General features: G+C 39.7%; 1 protein-coding gene across 1 annotated transcript in view; it reads left to right on the top strand.

Moving 5' to 3' along the window:
- Window positions 1-421: 421 nt before the first annotated feature.
- The window catches only part of BRDT (bromodomain testis associated), a 53,465-nt gene continuing 37,107 nt past the window's right edge, over window positions 422-16,779 (top strand). Inside the window, exons 1-5 of the mRNA XM_019530601.1 lie at window positions 422-553; window positions 7,336-7,580; window positions 11,328-11,465; window positions 12,955-13,084; window positions 16,371-16,546. Coding sequence (XP_019386146.1) covers window positions 7,389-7,580; window positions 11,328-11,465; window positions 12,955-13,084; window positions 16,371-16,546 — 636 coding nt within the window. The 5' untranslated portion in view covers window positions 422-553; window positions 7,336-7,388. The remainder of the gene's footprint in view (window positions 554-7,335; window positions 7,581-11,327; window positions 11,466-12,954; window positions 13,085-16,370; window positions 16,547-16,779) is intronic.

Here is a 16,779-nt window from a genome sequence, read left to right as displayed (position 1 = left end):
TTTGTGATGTAGCCATATGAGAAGCTACATTTGTAAAGTGCACCAGTTCAACTCATGTAATTCATTTTTATTATTATTATTTTATTGAAGCAATTGATTTTGAAGGATTGTGGACAAAAACCTGGCTGATCCAAGCTTACCTTCTCTGCTGTACCAGGATTCATCTTTACCCAAATATTATCAGTGCAATGGAAGTATTTGCTCTTTACAGAAATATTAGAAATTAGAGGGAGTTAGGAGAAGATAAAAATGATCTGAATCCAAGTGAGACTAGGTTTCACCTTTTCCCAAGTGTTTTGCTGACTAACTAATGCATGGCTGGGTCACAGGGTGTAACAGCTAAGGTGGTAACAATTGACTCCTAGCCTTTTTGCAGCTGTTTCCTTTTCATAATAATGAAACCTTAATGGGTTAGGGATGAAAACTGCAATTTGGGATTCTTAATTTGTACCTACATTATAGTGGAAAGGGGAGAGGGTAGAATTATAATAAGGTAGCCTCTTTCTTCTCCAGGACTCTGGTCCTCTTTCTCTTCTTTGTGGGAAAAGAAATGGTGAGTTAAGATGATTTTTCTGAGGCTGTAGCAAAGGTTTGGGTGGGTTTTTGTTAGGGCTGCATTTTGTTTTTCAGTGGGTGACTGGGAATGGTGAGAAGCTGACTGGTTTCTGATAGCAGCTATATCAGCCTTTTGGGACTTTTCTATAGAAACTGTTTGGTTAAATAAGAATTTGCTACAGGATATAGTAATAAAACCTCATTATTTGTCATATATGTGTGTGTGTTGCTGTTCCTGACTGAAAATGTGAATTTCCAGGAAGGTAGACAAAAAAACAACCATGTACTAACAAAGGGAAAGCTTCCCTTTCTTCCTTCTCCTCTCACAAGATTCTTCCAGCAGACTACTTAATCTTAACTATAATGAACAAATAAACTAAAATCTCTTAACAGCTTTGCCACTTTTCAAAAATGTTATGTGCATATTGTCTCTAGTGGCTTGTGTGTAGGGGGGTTGGGTTTTATTTTTTCTAAAAAACACAAATTTGGAGTGATGTAGTGTTCATTTTAAAATAAAGTCTAAATCAGGTTGAACTAAACATCCTTTGCCTTCTGGTTTTTAAAAGAACCCAAAACTCTTCATCCTCTAAAAATCTTATGACTTTCTGGGAGCCTTAGTCAGCATTTTTTGCACGCCTGGGGGTTGGCAATACTGTACTCTCATAGCTGGAGGGCAGTAGTTCAGAAAAACCTCAGTTTTGCTGGATGCAATTTGAACTAATCTCTGCGTTTAATATACAAAAAAAAAAGTGTATTTTAAACCAAAGGAATGTACCATAAAGGGTGCACGCGTGTGTGTGTGTGTGTGTGTGTGTTTAACTTCTTGGTGTAGATGTAATAATAGTTCCCTGATGGAAACCCCATTTTTAAACTGTTGTATTCGTAAGTTTCTCTGTTTTTGTGTTTTGGGTTTTTTCAGCACTCTTTATTGTAGCAAACTAAATATATTAGAAAACATCTTAATTTACTACTTCTGCACCTTCTTGTCTGGTTAATAGGCTTATGACTGGATCAAAGGAAAATGACTTAAATATCAATTTTTAAAAGTAAAGATGCCTTCCTACAATTTAAGGAGAAAAATCTGCCTTTACCTGCAGCTGGAGAATGATTTGTGCACGGCTATTAAATTTCCTTTGCGTCTGGCAAAAAGAAACACCATTTTGTGTAGGAAGACAAGTCATGCACTTGAATGTGAGACTTGTGTGACCGTGAGCTTTCTCCCTGTGTCTCTCCCCTTCCCTGTCCCTACCCTAGCTCTGCCACTGGCCTGCTTTCCTCTATAAAGCACTTTGCCTTCTGCTTGAAGAGCATGGCTGTTGTGAAGCTGGAGAGCACTGCTCATGTAAATATTAACTAGTATGCCTGAAGTTCAACTCCAGTTATTCAATGGGCAGTGACTTGCCTCTTGTATGTGTATATTATTGTTAGTACACAAATGTGATCTTCATTCAGATCTTTATACATGGCAGCCTGTCGTGGAACATACACCATAAGGGTTATATGGAAAGGAAGCCAAATCCATAAAACCTGCCTCCCTTGTGTCTAGGGCTGCTTCTAGTGACGTAACAGAAAGCTTTATGCACGGTTTCTGGTCTTCCACGTCCTGGATTCTGCTATAACTATCTCTTTCTCCCCTTACTATTGGGACCCTTAAGTAAATGCCATGTGCCTACTAGCATATGGGGTCTTAAACTTCTGTCCCCTGTATCAGCTTCCCCTCCCCCCACCTTTCAGTTTTATTTGGCATCTGAGGGACTCTGGTAAGCTAAATGGATGTTTCTTCTGTGACTCCAAATGGGGAAAATGTAAATTATCTATTGCAAGATGCTGACTGAGCAGTAATGGACAGTACATTGACTCTGCCACTTCTTGGGCTTCTGCTTGGAGCGGTTGGAAGGGAAAGATTCCATGGCAGTTGGAGCCGTTGGAGATGTGGAGGGACTACGATGGCTCAGCTGGAGTTTCCTTAGGCCTATCCTAGATAAAGAATATTAATTTATCCAAGATAAAGATGCTCTGTACTTGGTGGATCTTGCGATGTGCTTAGTTTATTTACTCCATCTACAGACAAGTTCTGCATTGCAACAGTATCTGCTCCGATCCCACTGACTGGGGTGAACACCTTTTAAGGATCTGGAGCGGGGATTCTTACAATTACAGCCGTTTGACTCAATAAAGTCAGACTCAGACATGTTACAATACCAATCCCAAGACAAGGACAACAGCATTTCTCTGGTCCCTTTTGTTTATCATCTAAAGCCCCTAGTTTGAACACCCGAGATTCATCGTTAGTGATCTCTGTTATTCTTTTCCAGGAAGAGTTGGTCTGCAAGCAGTTGTGGAGGACAAATCTGTCCTGGTTTAGGGGCAGCCCCCAACTTTAAACAGCATTTCTGAAGCAATAGGTTGCCTAACCCCCAGTTTCACTGAGGCATCAGGCCTTGCAAACAGACCCAGATGTCCTCTGTGCCCCAATATCAATACAGACTACATCATCACTGGACTGAATAATATTGATTATGATCTCTAAGGCTCATTCACTTGCAATTCTACCAGTGTCATATGCCATAACACACTCGCAGTGCCCCGTTGAACAGACAGGATGATCCCTAAACATGAATCTGACGTCAGTTGCAGGAAGACGTGCAGTCCTGGGGGAAAACGCTTTAGCTCAGAGGAGTGTCCAGGGAAATTAATGGTGGTTGTTCTCAGGCAGCAAACCTTTACAAACAGATTTGAACAGGAAATTGTGGAATATGAAATCATCCACAGGCTGCATTGTGTTAAGTATGGTTTTAAAAGGGACTAGGCATTCTTATCCCATTACCTGGATTAGTTTTTTGTGACTCCTTTGCTTCTATGGCTTGGTTTGCCCCCTCCATTACTGCCCCCTTCTCTCCCTTTCTGCCCCTCCCTTTCGCTTTTGTATTCAAATTTCTTTTTGTGAGAGATCCTTTGTGCATATCCTTGCACATCTCATGAAGTGAGCTTCAGCTCATGAAAACTTATGTTTTCAAACAACCTACCCCTGTATCTGCCACTGTATTTAGTCTTTTGAATAAGCATTTTCTTGAGGAACAGTTAACACCTCTGTCTCAGTCCACAGAAATAATACTAAGATAAAAGGCAGCTGCAGTTGCACGTTAACTTCAAACTCTTGTTTCAGGCTGTCTGACAGCTGCATCAGCTCGCCTTCAGTTTGCCTCTTGGTGTGGGATATGAGCAGTATTCAATTTACCTTGGCTTTTGAGATTTGTTATGCAATAAGTTCAGCCTCTTTGTACTTTGGTCTTCCAATGATTCTCCAGCTTAGAAATAATTTTCATGGTACTATTTTTGGGGGGGAAGGCTTGATGCAACCTAAAAACAAGTTCTCATTTTAGTCTTTGTTCAAGGTCAAGCACTTGCTTGCATATCAGTGTTGTTGTTTTACATAGTTATGTAACTCTGGTGACAGCTATTTCCATAACCTATTTAATAATCAACTTAATCAAACTGACTTATTTTATTAAGATATATTCTGATATAGGGTTGTCCAATTTGAGTGGCTGGGGCCACACACACACCCCCTTCACAGCCACATGCTGCAGAGACCCCTATGCCCTGCATGCTGCCCCACACTAGTAGGCAACTGTTAATCCTTTGGATCATGGTGTGTGTGTATATATAAGAAGTTTAGTTAGGAGCCTGATGAATCTGCTTATGGAGGCTTGCAGCCATCGCACCAAGACATTCAATGCATATGCCTAGGCAAGAGTATGGAGGAGTAGAGAATGCCTAAGACCTACTACCCCACCTTTAAACCATTGAGACAGTCTGGCCTTTGCATTCTGAGTCCAGATGTTCAGTTCCTCAATGGTTGTAGCTTCTGCCAAAGAGCTACAAATGAGAACTGCTGCTGACTACCTAATGCCTCAGGAAGGGTATGTTTCTGTTGGGGTGACTGATGTCCCTTAGCCTTTCTTCAACCAAGGAGTGGGGGACAGTGCTTTGAAGTGCCCTATACTTGCCTTACTCTGGAGGTTGCAACATTCATATTTTATAATGGCTATTTTGCCATGAATAGTCCTACCACATTGCCACCAGGCTTTCCAATTGGATACAGTTTATGGTTGTACCCAGGACTATTCCACATACTACCTGCTGCACAACATGTGACTTCACTATACCCTGCTGGCACCCCCACACTGTGCTGACTGGGATCCCCAGCAACCCATAAGCCATGTGGCTGTGGACTCCCTTGGCCTTGCCCAATCCCTAGGGGCAAGGGCAGGCAGAGAAAGCCAGAGGGACACGCAGCTGGGAGACACAAACAGCTTGAGCTGTGGGGTGAGTAGCACCTAAATAGGGAGCCCAGGAGCTTCAGTTCCATACCCTGGAGGTTAGATGTGGCCTTCAGGCTACCCTGTTCTGACACAGCGCCTTGGCAAAATGGCATATTGACGACCTAGTTCTTGTTTGTTCAAGCTTGAAACTTTAGTTTTTAGTAAAATCTCTGGAATTGTTCACAAAACTAGACTAAAATTTTGTGTAGAAATATGTAAAACAATTTTTTTTTCCCACTAAGCTTAATGACAGTGCTGTTCATTTTGAAATGTCTTCCACTTTCTGTAAGTAAACAGATTGAACACATGGGGGAGAAATTGAAACAGTTCTTTTTCTAGAAGAGCAGTGAGATGCATGTCTCTTCAAATGGAAAAATGAGAGAAGCTATTCTCATGGATAAGAATGTGGGAAAGGTGAAACATCTTAACAAGGCGAGTACTCAAAGCTAACAATAACTCCTAAAGTTTCACATCCCACTGTATTCCAAGATTAAAAATGGTTTTATCAGCTTGTGAGCAGAAAGTAGGTAAGATTATTTGAGAAGTGAATAGATAATATTTCCTTTGACAAGGTCAGTAGAAAATGACATGCAGCTTCTGATTTTTTTTAAACGTTCACATTGATACAAACACTTGGAAATAATTTTATTTTACCTTTTTAATATAGTTGTCTGTCAACAAGATGCAGAAATAGTCTCCCAACGTAGTAAAGAAAAGGAGACTTCTTGTTTTGTGTGTTCTCTTAACCTTCCAACTTTGATACCTAGCCCTGTAATTTACATTGCGGGGTAGTACAGCAGCATGTACTTAAACAAGTTCATATTCATGCAAGACTGAGTAAGTGTACCATACAACTTAATATTGGTCAACTGACTACATGCAATTTCTGGCAATGTCCATTTATCAGACTTTGACTGCTCTAAGATGGTATTTGAGAACTGTATCTGTAGCATTACAGAGAATTTTCACAGCCTTGTTTATATGTAACTGTCCCCTTTGCATCTCCATGCACATTTTCCAACTTCAAAAGCAAGCCATCAAAGTCAGCATTTATTCTTAAAATCGCTCCCCCCACACTTTTTTTTATATATGATCATTTGTGTCATTACTGAGGTGGCTTCTTGGAGAACTCAGGATGGTGATGATAGACTTCTAGTCTATAGCAGACCTGGAACACGTATGTAAATCTACATCCTAACTGCAGAGCAGTGGAAAATCTGTTTAGCTTTCCATGGCTCAAATGTCTACACCAAGTTTCATGTAAAGGAAAACTTCCCTGAGAATTTTCTGAATACAAACAGAAAATTTTCCAGCTCTTTGTTGCTATAGTCCTAACCTCTAGGTGTCAGTTCATAGAATCATATATAGCTATGTAGATGTTTTTGTTTTCTCCCTAATTAAAGACTTTATCTAGTCATCTGTGTATTACAATTGATGTCCTTTTCCCCCCTGAAATTAATGCAAGGTGGCCTGATTGAAGTCAATAGCAAAGAATTTCATTCCATCTGTGTGAGAGTTTAAAAAAATAAAAATTAAGGTTGTTTTTTTTTTTTTTCCTTTAAGGAAGAATATTAATAAAAAGGAGAACAAATCATTTGAGCAAACTGGTGACCTACAAAGATTGTAAATGGAGAAACAGATAGTACAGGGAGCAGTGAACAAGGTTAACTTTTCAATTCATCTTGCAGTGGGATGCTAGGAAAGGGAATGGGAAGGGTATTCATTTAGTCCAACAGCCTCTGCCCAAGGCAGAATCATTCCTACCCTAACAGACGAGCACTTGCATGAGCCAAACATTCCTAAAACTACCCAAACTAAAAGACACTGAGAACATGCTAAACTGCCACTGGTAAAGTAGGGGGGCGAGGGATGTTGGTGTCCTGCTAAGGCAAGGGTTCAAAATTCTGGAGGTTTTTGGGTTTTTTTTCATTTTGTTTTCCAGTCTCAATTATTCATGGCTTCTATGATTTAAGATTACACTTCTCAGCTTGAGCGATATTTGACTGGTCTTGCACATCCATGTTGTTGCTAAATGTTGTATCTATGGCCCTAAGAAGGCTGTAAGCTTTAACTGTTTCATTAAAAGATATTTGGCGGGGGGGTAGGAGGGGATATAAGATTAAATAAAGTATTTCCTGTTGAACCCAGAATTTGAATTTAAGTTTATAAATTGCACAACTTAAAAGTTAAACTCTAACTGGTTAAGAGGAAGACACATTTAAGTGTCAGCACTATTTTAGATTAATGAACAGTGCACTGCCTACAGGTACCAAAAGGCAAGCCAAAATAACAATACTTCCTATTCTGAATTTGACTGTTGATATTGGAAATAGTTTGCTTAACCATAGCTAGCCTTTCCACAAGCGTCAAAGTCTCAACTATGTGACCTTTTTGTTTCTCCCACTATGTTCCAAAAATCATAAGTTTTGTTTTTTGCCTTGCTTCCTTCCTCCAGGTTTAGCCTATAATAAAGACCTTGAAACACATGACTACAGAAACCTACTAAAGATGTCTGTTCCAAACCAGCACCGTTCAACTATTGTTAATCCTCTACCACCAGAATACATAAATCCTAAAAACAATGGTTGTCTAACAAATCAACTTCAATATCTGCAGAAGATAGTCATGAAAGCTGTGTGGAAGCACAACTTTTCCTGGCCATTTCACCAGCCTGTCGATGCTGTTGCACTAAACCTTCCAGTAAGAATTCAGTCTGGTATTATATGGCAACCTTAATAACCTGTAAAATAAGTTGGGCCTTAGGAGTAAATTGAAATTTCGGTACTAGAAGATTTAATTTTTGTTTTGTGTTTTTTAATCCAGAAAGATTCTGCTGCATTTTGAAATCTAGGTCCATTAGCCATGTTATTCCAGGGTCTTTCCAGCTCTCTGTGAAAACCAATGCTAGAAGGGGTAAAGGTGGCTTTAAAATGCCACGTGCAGTTTCCTCTGGACTGAGTTTTTTTTAATTTATGCCTCACAGAAATATGAAACAATCTTGGAAAAGGCCTTTATACACGAATCGCAATATTATGATATAATAGGAAGTATCAGGCAACTAATCTGACTTGGCTACTTTTTGGAGACAGTAAAGTTGACATCAAATCTATCTAAAATCTTTCTACTACTTTCACCAAAATTAAAGACAATTTCCATATCTTAAAATATTAGAAACTAACTGTGTAATACACCAAAAGGCAACTGATTTTTATCCTCTTTTATAACAATTCCAATGCACAGTACATTGGGTAATGCATTTTAAAGCTTCATGGGTACTGAAGATTATTTTTTCTAAGTTCCCTACATATTAAGAGTTAAACCTAGGAACTGGCATGGTTCTGAATCATCGATTTTAATCTATGACATTAAGCAAGGGCCAGAACTAGATTCAGAGAGAGAACCTTGAAGGGAGTCTGGTAGGCAATAATGTCTTTTTATGAAAAGCTGCTTCCTAGGCCTCAGTATCTTGGTTTATATACTGAAGCATGGGGGGATTTTATCCTTTCCAAATCACTTACTTTTTATGATATCCGGTATTTGAAACATTTACTTATCTACAAACTTATCATCTTTTTTAGTTCTAGGAGTGTCTCTCTGTCTCCTATAATAATGAGTTCCACAAACAGTGACCACCATGCAATGCATTTCCTTTCACTAGTCCTACACTTTGTAATGTCAAGTTTTTGAACGTTCCCTTCATTCTTCTGGAGTGAATAACTACTATTCTTCCTCTGAGCGATCTTCTCAATAACATTGGTTTTCTTTTATACTCTTACCTTTACCTTGATCATCTAACTGTTCTTACAATCTATCACTGAACCCCTTATGCATATTATAATTGCCTTTTTTCCTTTCCCACACCAGAAGTGTGTGGGTTTTTAAATATCTTGCCTTGAAGTGGGGGTTCCAGCTTCATTGCCAAAGAAGTTTGCAAAACTTCAAGCAAAGAGCTGACTTCCTTTTCTCTCTATCCTAGAATGTGCCTGTATGTTTGTTTTTTTGGAGTGGGTTAAGTTTGCAAGGAGACTTTAACTGTTTGCAAAAGGCCACCTGCCTCACCCTATAACTGAGTTGTCTGGAAACTTGCGTAGATATGGGAGAGCCAAGTGCAGATTTCCTCTCTAATACTGTGCAGGGACTAGGGCTGTCTCCTGGTATCTTTCACCTACCAGGAGACAGCCCTAATCCCTGGTCTCCTAAGAGTGTGCGCTCCTATACATGTGCTCTGGGAGTGGGGCGAGAGTACTGGGTGCTTTATTTACAGCAGCTTCAAGAACTTCTTTAATTAAAGCACCCAGATCTTCTTGTGTATTGGCATCCCCATGCTTCAAAACAGCAGTGGCAGGGGCACTTTTATCTAAAGCTCATTGAATGAGGTTTGGATAAAGCACTGCCACTACCATTTTAAAGTGCAGGGACACTGAAGCATGAGATGCTGAAGCATGGTAATTATCACACTCCAGCAGACTATTTAACTGAGTCTGCTCCAACGAGCTGCAATTACAATGTATCTGAGCAACCTCCCTGCTCATGTATAGGTGCTCTAAGCTTCTCTGTCCATCTCTTGTCTGAAACCATTCCATTCTGTCAAATTCTCACTGAACGTGAATGACCGTATAGGCAAACAACTAGGATATCCTCCCAAGGAGCAAGCCTTCTTGGGTTAAGTTTCTTGCTCCAGTTCTGTTAACATCTTACTGAAAATCTAGAATTTCCATTTTATTAAAACTGTATAAAAGCCTATGTTTTATATGACGCAATAGTTGTCAAATATTCTGAAACTCCAGTTTCTGATCAAGCCAAAGCATTATTTCCATTTGGCAGCCAAATCAAAGTATCTATTATTAGTATGGTTATAACTTCTAACAGCCTGAGAAATGCTGAAGTCAGTTTCAATAATTTCTTAACTCTGTATTATTAAATTCTAAGTAAACTTTATATTTTCTTCACTATTGTTTAGGCTTGTTGAATTCGTATAGTCTCCCTTTCCTAGTTCTAGCTGCAACATACCTTCTAGTTCTTAAAATTTTCTCAAAACTAGTCCCTTCAAATCACTGGTTTTATTTGGAGCAGACAACCTTTTATCTGGATCTTTCTCTTGACAAACTTATTTGGTCAGTTTGTCTAAAGGCACTGTTACAGTGACTGTCTCTCTGAATCTGTTTTGGCTGCATCTTTTGTTCTGGGGAGGAACTGTCACTTGAGATGAATATTCAAGGTCATTTAATCAGTTGCAGCAAGAATTGTAGCTAGCCTCAGGCCAGTTCTGCCTCTTCAGATTTCCATAGCAGCCACTTATATTTCTAAATGCATGTATTACAATTTGTGTAGCTTCAACCCTTGCATGGTCAACAATAAATTTTCAGGCCTCATGACAAGGACAGGGAAGGTTTATACTGATATTCTGATTCCAGAAATGGACAGAAGGAATTCATGTCACAATATTGATATTTAGCTCTACAAGTCCACTGGTCATTTATGCTAGAGTAATAGGGGGCAACTTTTTTTGTGGATGTGCTACAAATTAGCCCCAAACCATTCCTAAGTGCCACTCTGATTCCCTTCGCCTGCCTAATCTGCTGCTCTGTCAGCCACGGTGCTGTCTATCCCCTCTTCAGTCTGCTACATCCCACACAGAGGCTCTTGTTCCACCTGTAGCATGCATGATACAGACTGGTCACCTCTGTATTAGAAACACTATCTGCATTGTGAAGTATTTGGCTTTCTGTCTTTAATAAAGTGGATCAATGACTAGTTCTGACTGCTTCAAAGATCCCCACTAATAACAGGAATTATGTGCAAGCTAACTAATGGGACTGCAAAACAAGTCTGAAAACTTTAACCATTTATGTATTTGGGAGGTCCCAATGTCTCCTAGCCCAAGGATTAAGTATGTTCTATCCCAGAAGTAGACTTGATTTTAAAAATAACTTTACTAGTATTAATCAGTTCACTAGCACTATCATCTGCCCATCATTGCACTTACATAGCCATGTAGAAGGGGCAACAGCCCTCTGGATAGAGCATCTGACTGGGTAATGGTTCCAAAGCTCTCATCTCTTTCTCCATCTGGAAAATGGAAATGCTTGCTTTTACCTCTAACTTTTTAGAGATTTGCTGATGGGTCTTTTGTATAGCATTTTCCCTGGTAAAAGAGCTACTTATCCCAATAGACCTCAAACTATTGAAATGGATGCCCCCCAGCCTATTGCAGGAGAGCTACCAATAAAGTATAAGGTAGAGAAGTGAAGTTCCATAGTACCTTTATGGTTGTGACCACTTGCAATTTAAAAATCTGAAGGGAAACCTTCTTTGAATAAACTTAGATGTACAAACAGAAGGAGAACAAAAGTTTGCCATTGTAACTAACTTACAAGAATGTGCATCTAATCTCTTTAAATAAGCAATTTTGTGTATCTTGAGAATGAACCTCTTTCAAAACTGCAGGATTACTATAATATCATTAAGAAACCCATGGACTTGAGCACAATTAAGAAACGTTTGGAACACAACTATTACACAAAAGCTACAGACTGCATCGAAGACTTCAAAACAATGTTCACAAATTGCTATCTGTATAACAAGGTATGTAGATTATCAAAATGGCTTTATTGACAATCGCTTCTATTAACAGAGAATAGAAACAAGTCTGAAAATATTAGCTATTTATGTAGCTGGGTTACGTAGCCACCATTTCTTTTATGCTTTAGTGAAAATGCATATCATTTTTAAAAGGATATACCATATTTACCCAAATTCAAGATGTATTTGAATTTTAAGATGGACCCCTTTCTCCTCCCTTCCCCCCCCCCCCCCAATAAATTAGATTCCAGACATGAAAAATGTATACATTTGTTGTAACTTTTTTCATGGTTTAGGATCTTGTATTTGGAGGGTCATCTTGAATTCATTTCCCACCCTCCCTCAACCCCTGTAGCGGGGCAAGCAGTGGGGGGGGGGAGGGGGGAAGTCCAGTGGTAGTGGGGCAGGTGGCAGGAGTCTGATCTAACTCGGCCTGCTACTCCTCGCACTGCCTGCACCTCTGAGTACCTGTCCCTTTCTCCACATTCCCCCGCCCTATCTCTGCCCTTGCGCCCTGCTGCTACTTACTTTCCCTTTTGCAGCTCCAGCTGGAGACCAGTGCATGCTCTGTGTTCCTTGTCCCCAGCCTGGCCATGCAGCTGTCAGGGTGTCTGGCGGCTTAAGCCCCAGCCCTGGAGTCAGAGCTGCCACTGCCTGGCTGGGCTGGGGGCAGAGGCAGTACATGTTCTGTCCTCCCTATCCCCAGATGGAGCAGGACCCCAACTGGAGCTGCAAGATGGAGGTAAGCAGAGGCTACAAGGGCAGGTGAGGAGGAGGCCATGCCTGCAGCTCTGACCCTGACCTCAAGGCTGCAGCCATGGCTAGAAGCTTCCTTCCTCTGCTTGTACTTGAATATATGAGACTTCCCCTCCCCCCTCCCCATGTTGAATAGTGGGGATAGTCTCATCTTAGACTTGTGTAAATGTGGCATTTGGTCTCTAGCATTTATTTATACTTAAAGAAACTAGGCAAAGCTCTACCTACTCCTCGTGTGGTGTCTGTATGAAGGCTTTGGCATTGTATCCACTAGAACACTGTTCTACACAACCCATTTAACTGATATTCAGAGCCAGCCAACTATTGCTAATTCTATGCTCCTTGCTTTTTCTGATTAGATGCACTTTGTAATATAAAATAACTGGTAAAGATCTTCAAGCATAAACAGCATATTAAGACACTTACCAGCTAGTCTCAGTTACATCCTTGGAGCAGTTTTGAAGTGGATCACACTTTTCCTCACTGTGAGGGTGGGATGTTTAGAGAAGCACAGAAGGGAATTGGAAAGGTGCTCCAGGGTACAGTGGGAAAAACATTTAAGCTTTCAACATGAAGATAGCTTTCACTGGAATTAGTTGGGACGTTTGTAATCCCTTTCTTGTTTTTGGTGTGGCAACTTCTGTAATAAGACTATCCCATAACTTCATATAGAAGATGAATGTCTAGTATTACCTTGTCTCCTATATTCTGCAATCTACAAATTTATATCTTGCAGCCAGGTGACGACATTGTGTTCATGGCCCAAGCATTAGAAAAAGTATTCATGCAGAAATTGGCGCACATGCCACCAGAAGAGAAAATAGCAATTGCCAATAAAGGGAAGAGAAAAGGAAAGAAACCAGAAGGTAATATTGAGTTAAGTATTGCATTAATAGCTTAACAGTAAGCTAAATGTAAACTCAGTTACTCGTTTGTTTCTGGAAGGAGTTGCAGGGGAAGTTTACATACAGCCATTAAGTTAAATACAATCTCCATCCTATGAACTGGCCACTCTACTTTCAAAGCAACATAAGGGTTGACACTATTGTACACTTTCATGTGACAACAACACTGTTTTAGGAACACAACAGGCAGGAGGGAAAAATCTGTTTCAAGGTTTCTGGTAGCTAAATAACCCAATGAATTCTGTCGCTTCTAGCTAAAACAACTTAATATTCTGTTGATATGAGTTTCGAGAACAAGCTGTATTGCTACTTAACAGTTCTGGTAGTAGGGCTACAGTAGAGTTGTGATTTTTTTTTTCCTCCTCGGGTCACTGTTCCTTTCATGAACACTGACAAAAATATATTAGGAGATGAAATTTGGATTGCATTTCAGAACTAACTGGTTCAGTCAAATTAGGGAGTTAGAAGTAAAAAATAGAAAAATATTAGTAAGTACTAAGAGGTGCAGGTGCAGGCAAGTCTGTAAGCCTCTTCTGAGGGTCAAGTAACTTTGGCTTCCACCTATAGGTCTCAAATTTTTGTGTGTCCTTGATTAAAAATATTGAATAGTTTTATATCTTTTATTAAAAGGTATATCACACTTCTAGAAAAATGGATCTGATCACCTGACTTCTTTTGAGAGCATTTTTTTTTTTAAAGGGGGACAAAAGGGGCTACTAATATCAGTGTTTATTAATATTAAGATCTTTAGCAAACAGGCATTTGTTATGCTTGTCTTTAAAACATGTGAACTGAGGTAGAAAAGCTAGTGTCCCTCGAGTCCTCAGCTAGCGTACATTCCACTTTTCCAACTATTGTGAGATTATTTAGTCTTAAGAGCAGATGAACTTGGGTCAAGAAACTAATTTTAGGGTGTATACTTGAACAGGTTAATCTTTAAAAAAAAACAAAACCCTTAAATATGAGGAAAAAATATGTGACTTAAGGTGGTGATTTTTTTTTTTTCATAAAAATCAAATATAAACTAAGCCTAGCAATGTCTGTTCTTCCTTCTCATGATGACAAAAATGTTTCTCCTCTTAAATGAACTACATGTCTGACTTTTGCCTCTATAAAATGGCACTATTATGCTCTCTGAATAGGACTTGACCCTTCTGAAGCTTCCCTGCTGCTGCTTTTCATTAAATGCTAATGAATATTTACCGCTTTTTTAAACTATCATACTCTTCTGCTTTCAGTGTACTGAATGTTGCCAGAGAAAAACACTTGATAACAATTGCAACGATTACTTGGAATTCCAATGAATTGCACGGCAAATGCACAAGATACCCTTTCCAGAAATGCCAATGTCACATGCATCAACTCTTTTATTGGTCTGTGTCCCTTGTTGGCAGATTGGATGAAGCTTGCTCATGAGCTCTTAACCCTAGTCAAGGGGGTTGACTTAGCTGAAGCTACAGCACTCCAGTTATCCCAACTCCTTCTAGTGATCCTTTCTAGTCTCACAGCTGGTTGTATCTGTTTACTTTTTTAACAAGTGGACAGGGCATCTAATGACTTATGGTAAGGTGAGACAAGACTGTGCATCCACTAAATATCCTGCTACAGCTGTTCTATGGTGCAGTGTAACCTTCATGGCTTCTGGTCTAGTCAATGCTTCTTAAATCCAATTTTTGGATAACAAACCTACATCCATTAAAGGCTCTCATCGAAGGAACTATTGTCCAGTGTCTACCATGCCAACTGTTTCCACTCAAATGTATACATGCTGCAATATAGTTAAACCTTGCCAGATGCAAAGTGTCAGAGCTCTTGGCTTGCTGGGCACTTCATTGCTTGTGAACCAAGCGCAGACTTTAATGATATTTGGTGCTAAAATGTGGGCTAAGAAGATCATTGAGCCTGCTGCAAATCAAGAAATACTTGCTAAATCCATGGACATCTTTCTCTAAGATAGAAGGGAGAGCTCTCTCTTGCGCTAGATCTTCCCTAAGAGGAGAGCCAGTGAACTGTTCTATGAACCCCTCAAGAATAAACTCTTTACAATACAATACTTGGGCTGGCTGTTTCTTGAAGTACTTAATGTTTTATCCTGATGGTAAACATTGGGTGCAGGGGGAGAGAGAGAGTTTGGTTCCAAGGGGGTAACATCGGCTTTTTCTGCCCTCTCAACCCTTCCCATTTCCATCTTCCAGGGAACACAGTGGTTTAAATAGAATGAATTTCAGGCATTTTTAAATTCTTCCAGTCACTGCTATAAATTCATCTCTTTTGGAGCTAATATCAGTCAGTTGTAATGAATAATCCATTATTTTCATAGCCATTCTATTCCTACACATTCTTCTAAAAGTTTCAAAAACCTGTCTAAAATCACTAATGTATTGGGCTTATCTGTCTAGCTTGTTGATCACCATTACAATATTATGCTGTATCATCACATACAGCTGAGGACAGGGGCCTTGGTAGGTATCTGCTCTGGTCCTGTAAATCAGAGAAGCACTTGTTTCTACAAGGAAATTGTAAGGACAGCCACTTTGCCTTCTAAGCACAATTTGAATTAATTGTTTGGATTCCTCACACAAAACAGAAGGCTTAAATGAGGTAGCTGTTATTTAAGAGAACTTATTTCTGGAACACTGAACTGTTTTAAAAACTCATCAAGGGAAGTTCTCACCATTTACAGTCTGTCCACTGACTGGTTCTAGTGCCAGTGAGGATTACAATAACTTTTGTGTGTTCCACTTTTTATTCATAATAGCAGAGCGGGGGGAAGGGGCTCTAATTTCCAGAATACCTACTGTGTCTATCTTTTGAGGAAATGATAGTTTACAAATATAAATATCTGTAACTATATTAGTAGTTTGCCAGCTTGCCACTTTGCTGTTTTAATAAAGAATATATATACAGGTTACTGCGTGTGGGTTTTTTGTGGGTTTTTTTTGCTTTCCCTCTTCCAGAGCATTTTCTTGTCTTGTGGTGGGAGTCTGAACCAGAACTTCTGATCAAAAATGAATGCTGTTCGATTTGTTCTTCCATTAGGAACATAGACCCAAAAGGGATAACCTATGGCACTCCAGTATATACCACTGGTAGATAAGCATTAAAAAATAAGGAACATTATCCTGCACATAGTTCTAAATAACCATGTAAAATGAACAGCAGTCACATGAGAGAAATAAATTGGTTTGGAATATAATTGAAAAGTGTGTACTCTTTTTGTAAACTGTTTTAAGTCTTTTTTTATTAGGACCTCGGCAGTCTGATCCAGGGGCTTCTGAGGCTAAGCAAAATCCTCCACAGAAACCACTTGAATGTCTTGAGCAGTCTCAAGTTATGACTCCAGTGTCACAGAAGGGTACATTAGCATCTTTGTCTACAGCTCATTTGAGTACTTTAATGCCTGCCACAGTCCCTATAACAAAAGTAAGTTACCCTAAATACTTTCTCTAAAGGGAAGCATATCAATATTGCCCAAGGCAGTAGTCAGTGCATTTTGTTTTGTGGGGCATGTTACATCTGTAACACCATTTTAACATGAACGACTTGTGTCCCCAGAGGCTGGGGGGGCATGGTGGCGGTAAGCGGGGGGAGCTCCTGCAGACGTCGCTGGTGCTGTTGGCGGTGGAGGAGGTGGTAAACGTTGACTAAGGGTCAGC

This window comes from Crocodylus porosus, unplaced genomic scaffold (assembly GCF_001723895.1).
Source record: "Crocodylus porosus isolate Cpor-Errol unplaced genomic scaffold, CroPor_comp1, whole genome shotgun sequence".
NCBI lineage: Eukaryota > Metazoa > Chordata > Crocodylia > Crocodylidae > Crocodylus > Crocodylus porosus.
This window is presented reverse-complemented; position numbering and strand designations above follow the sequence as displayed.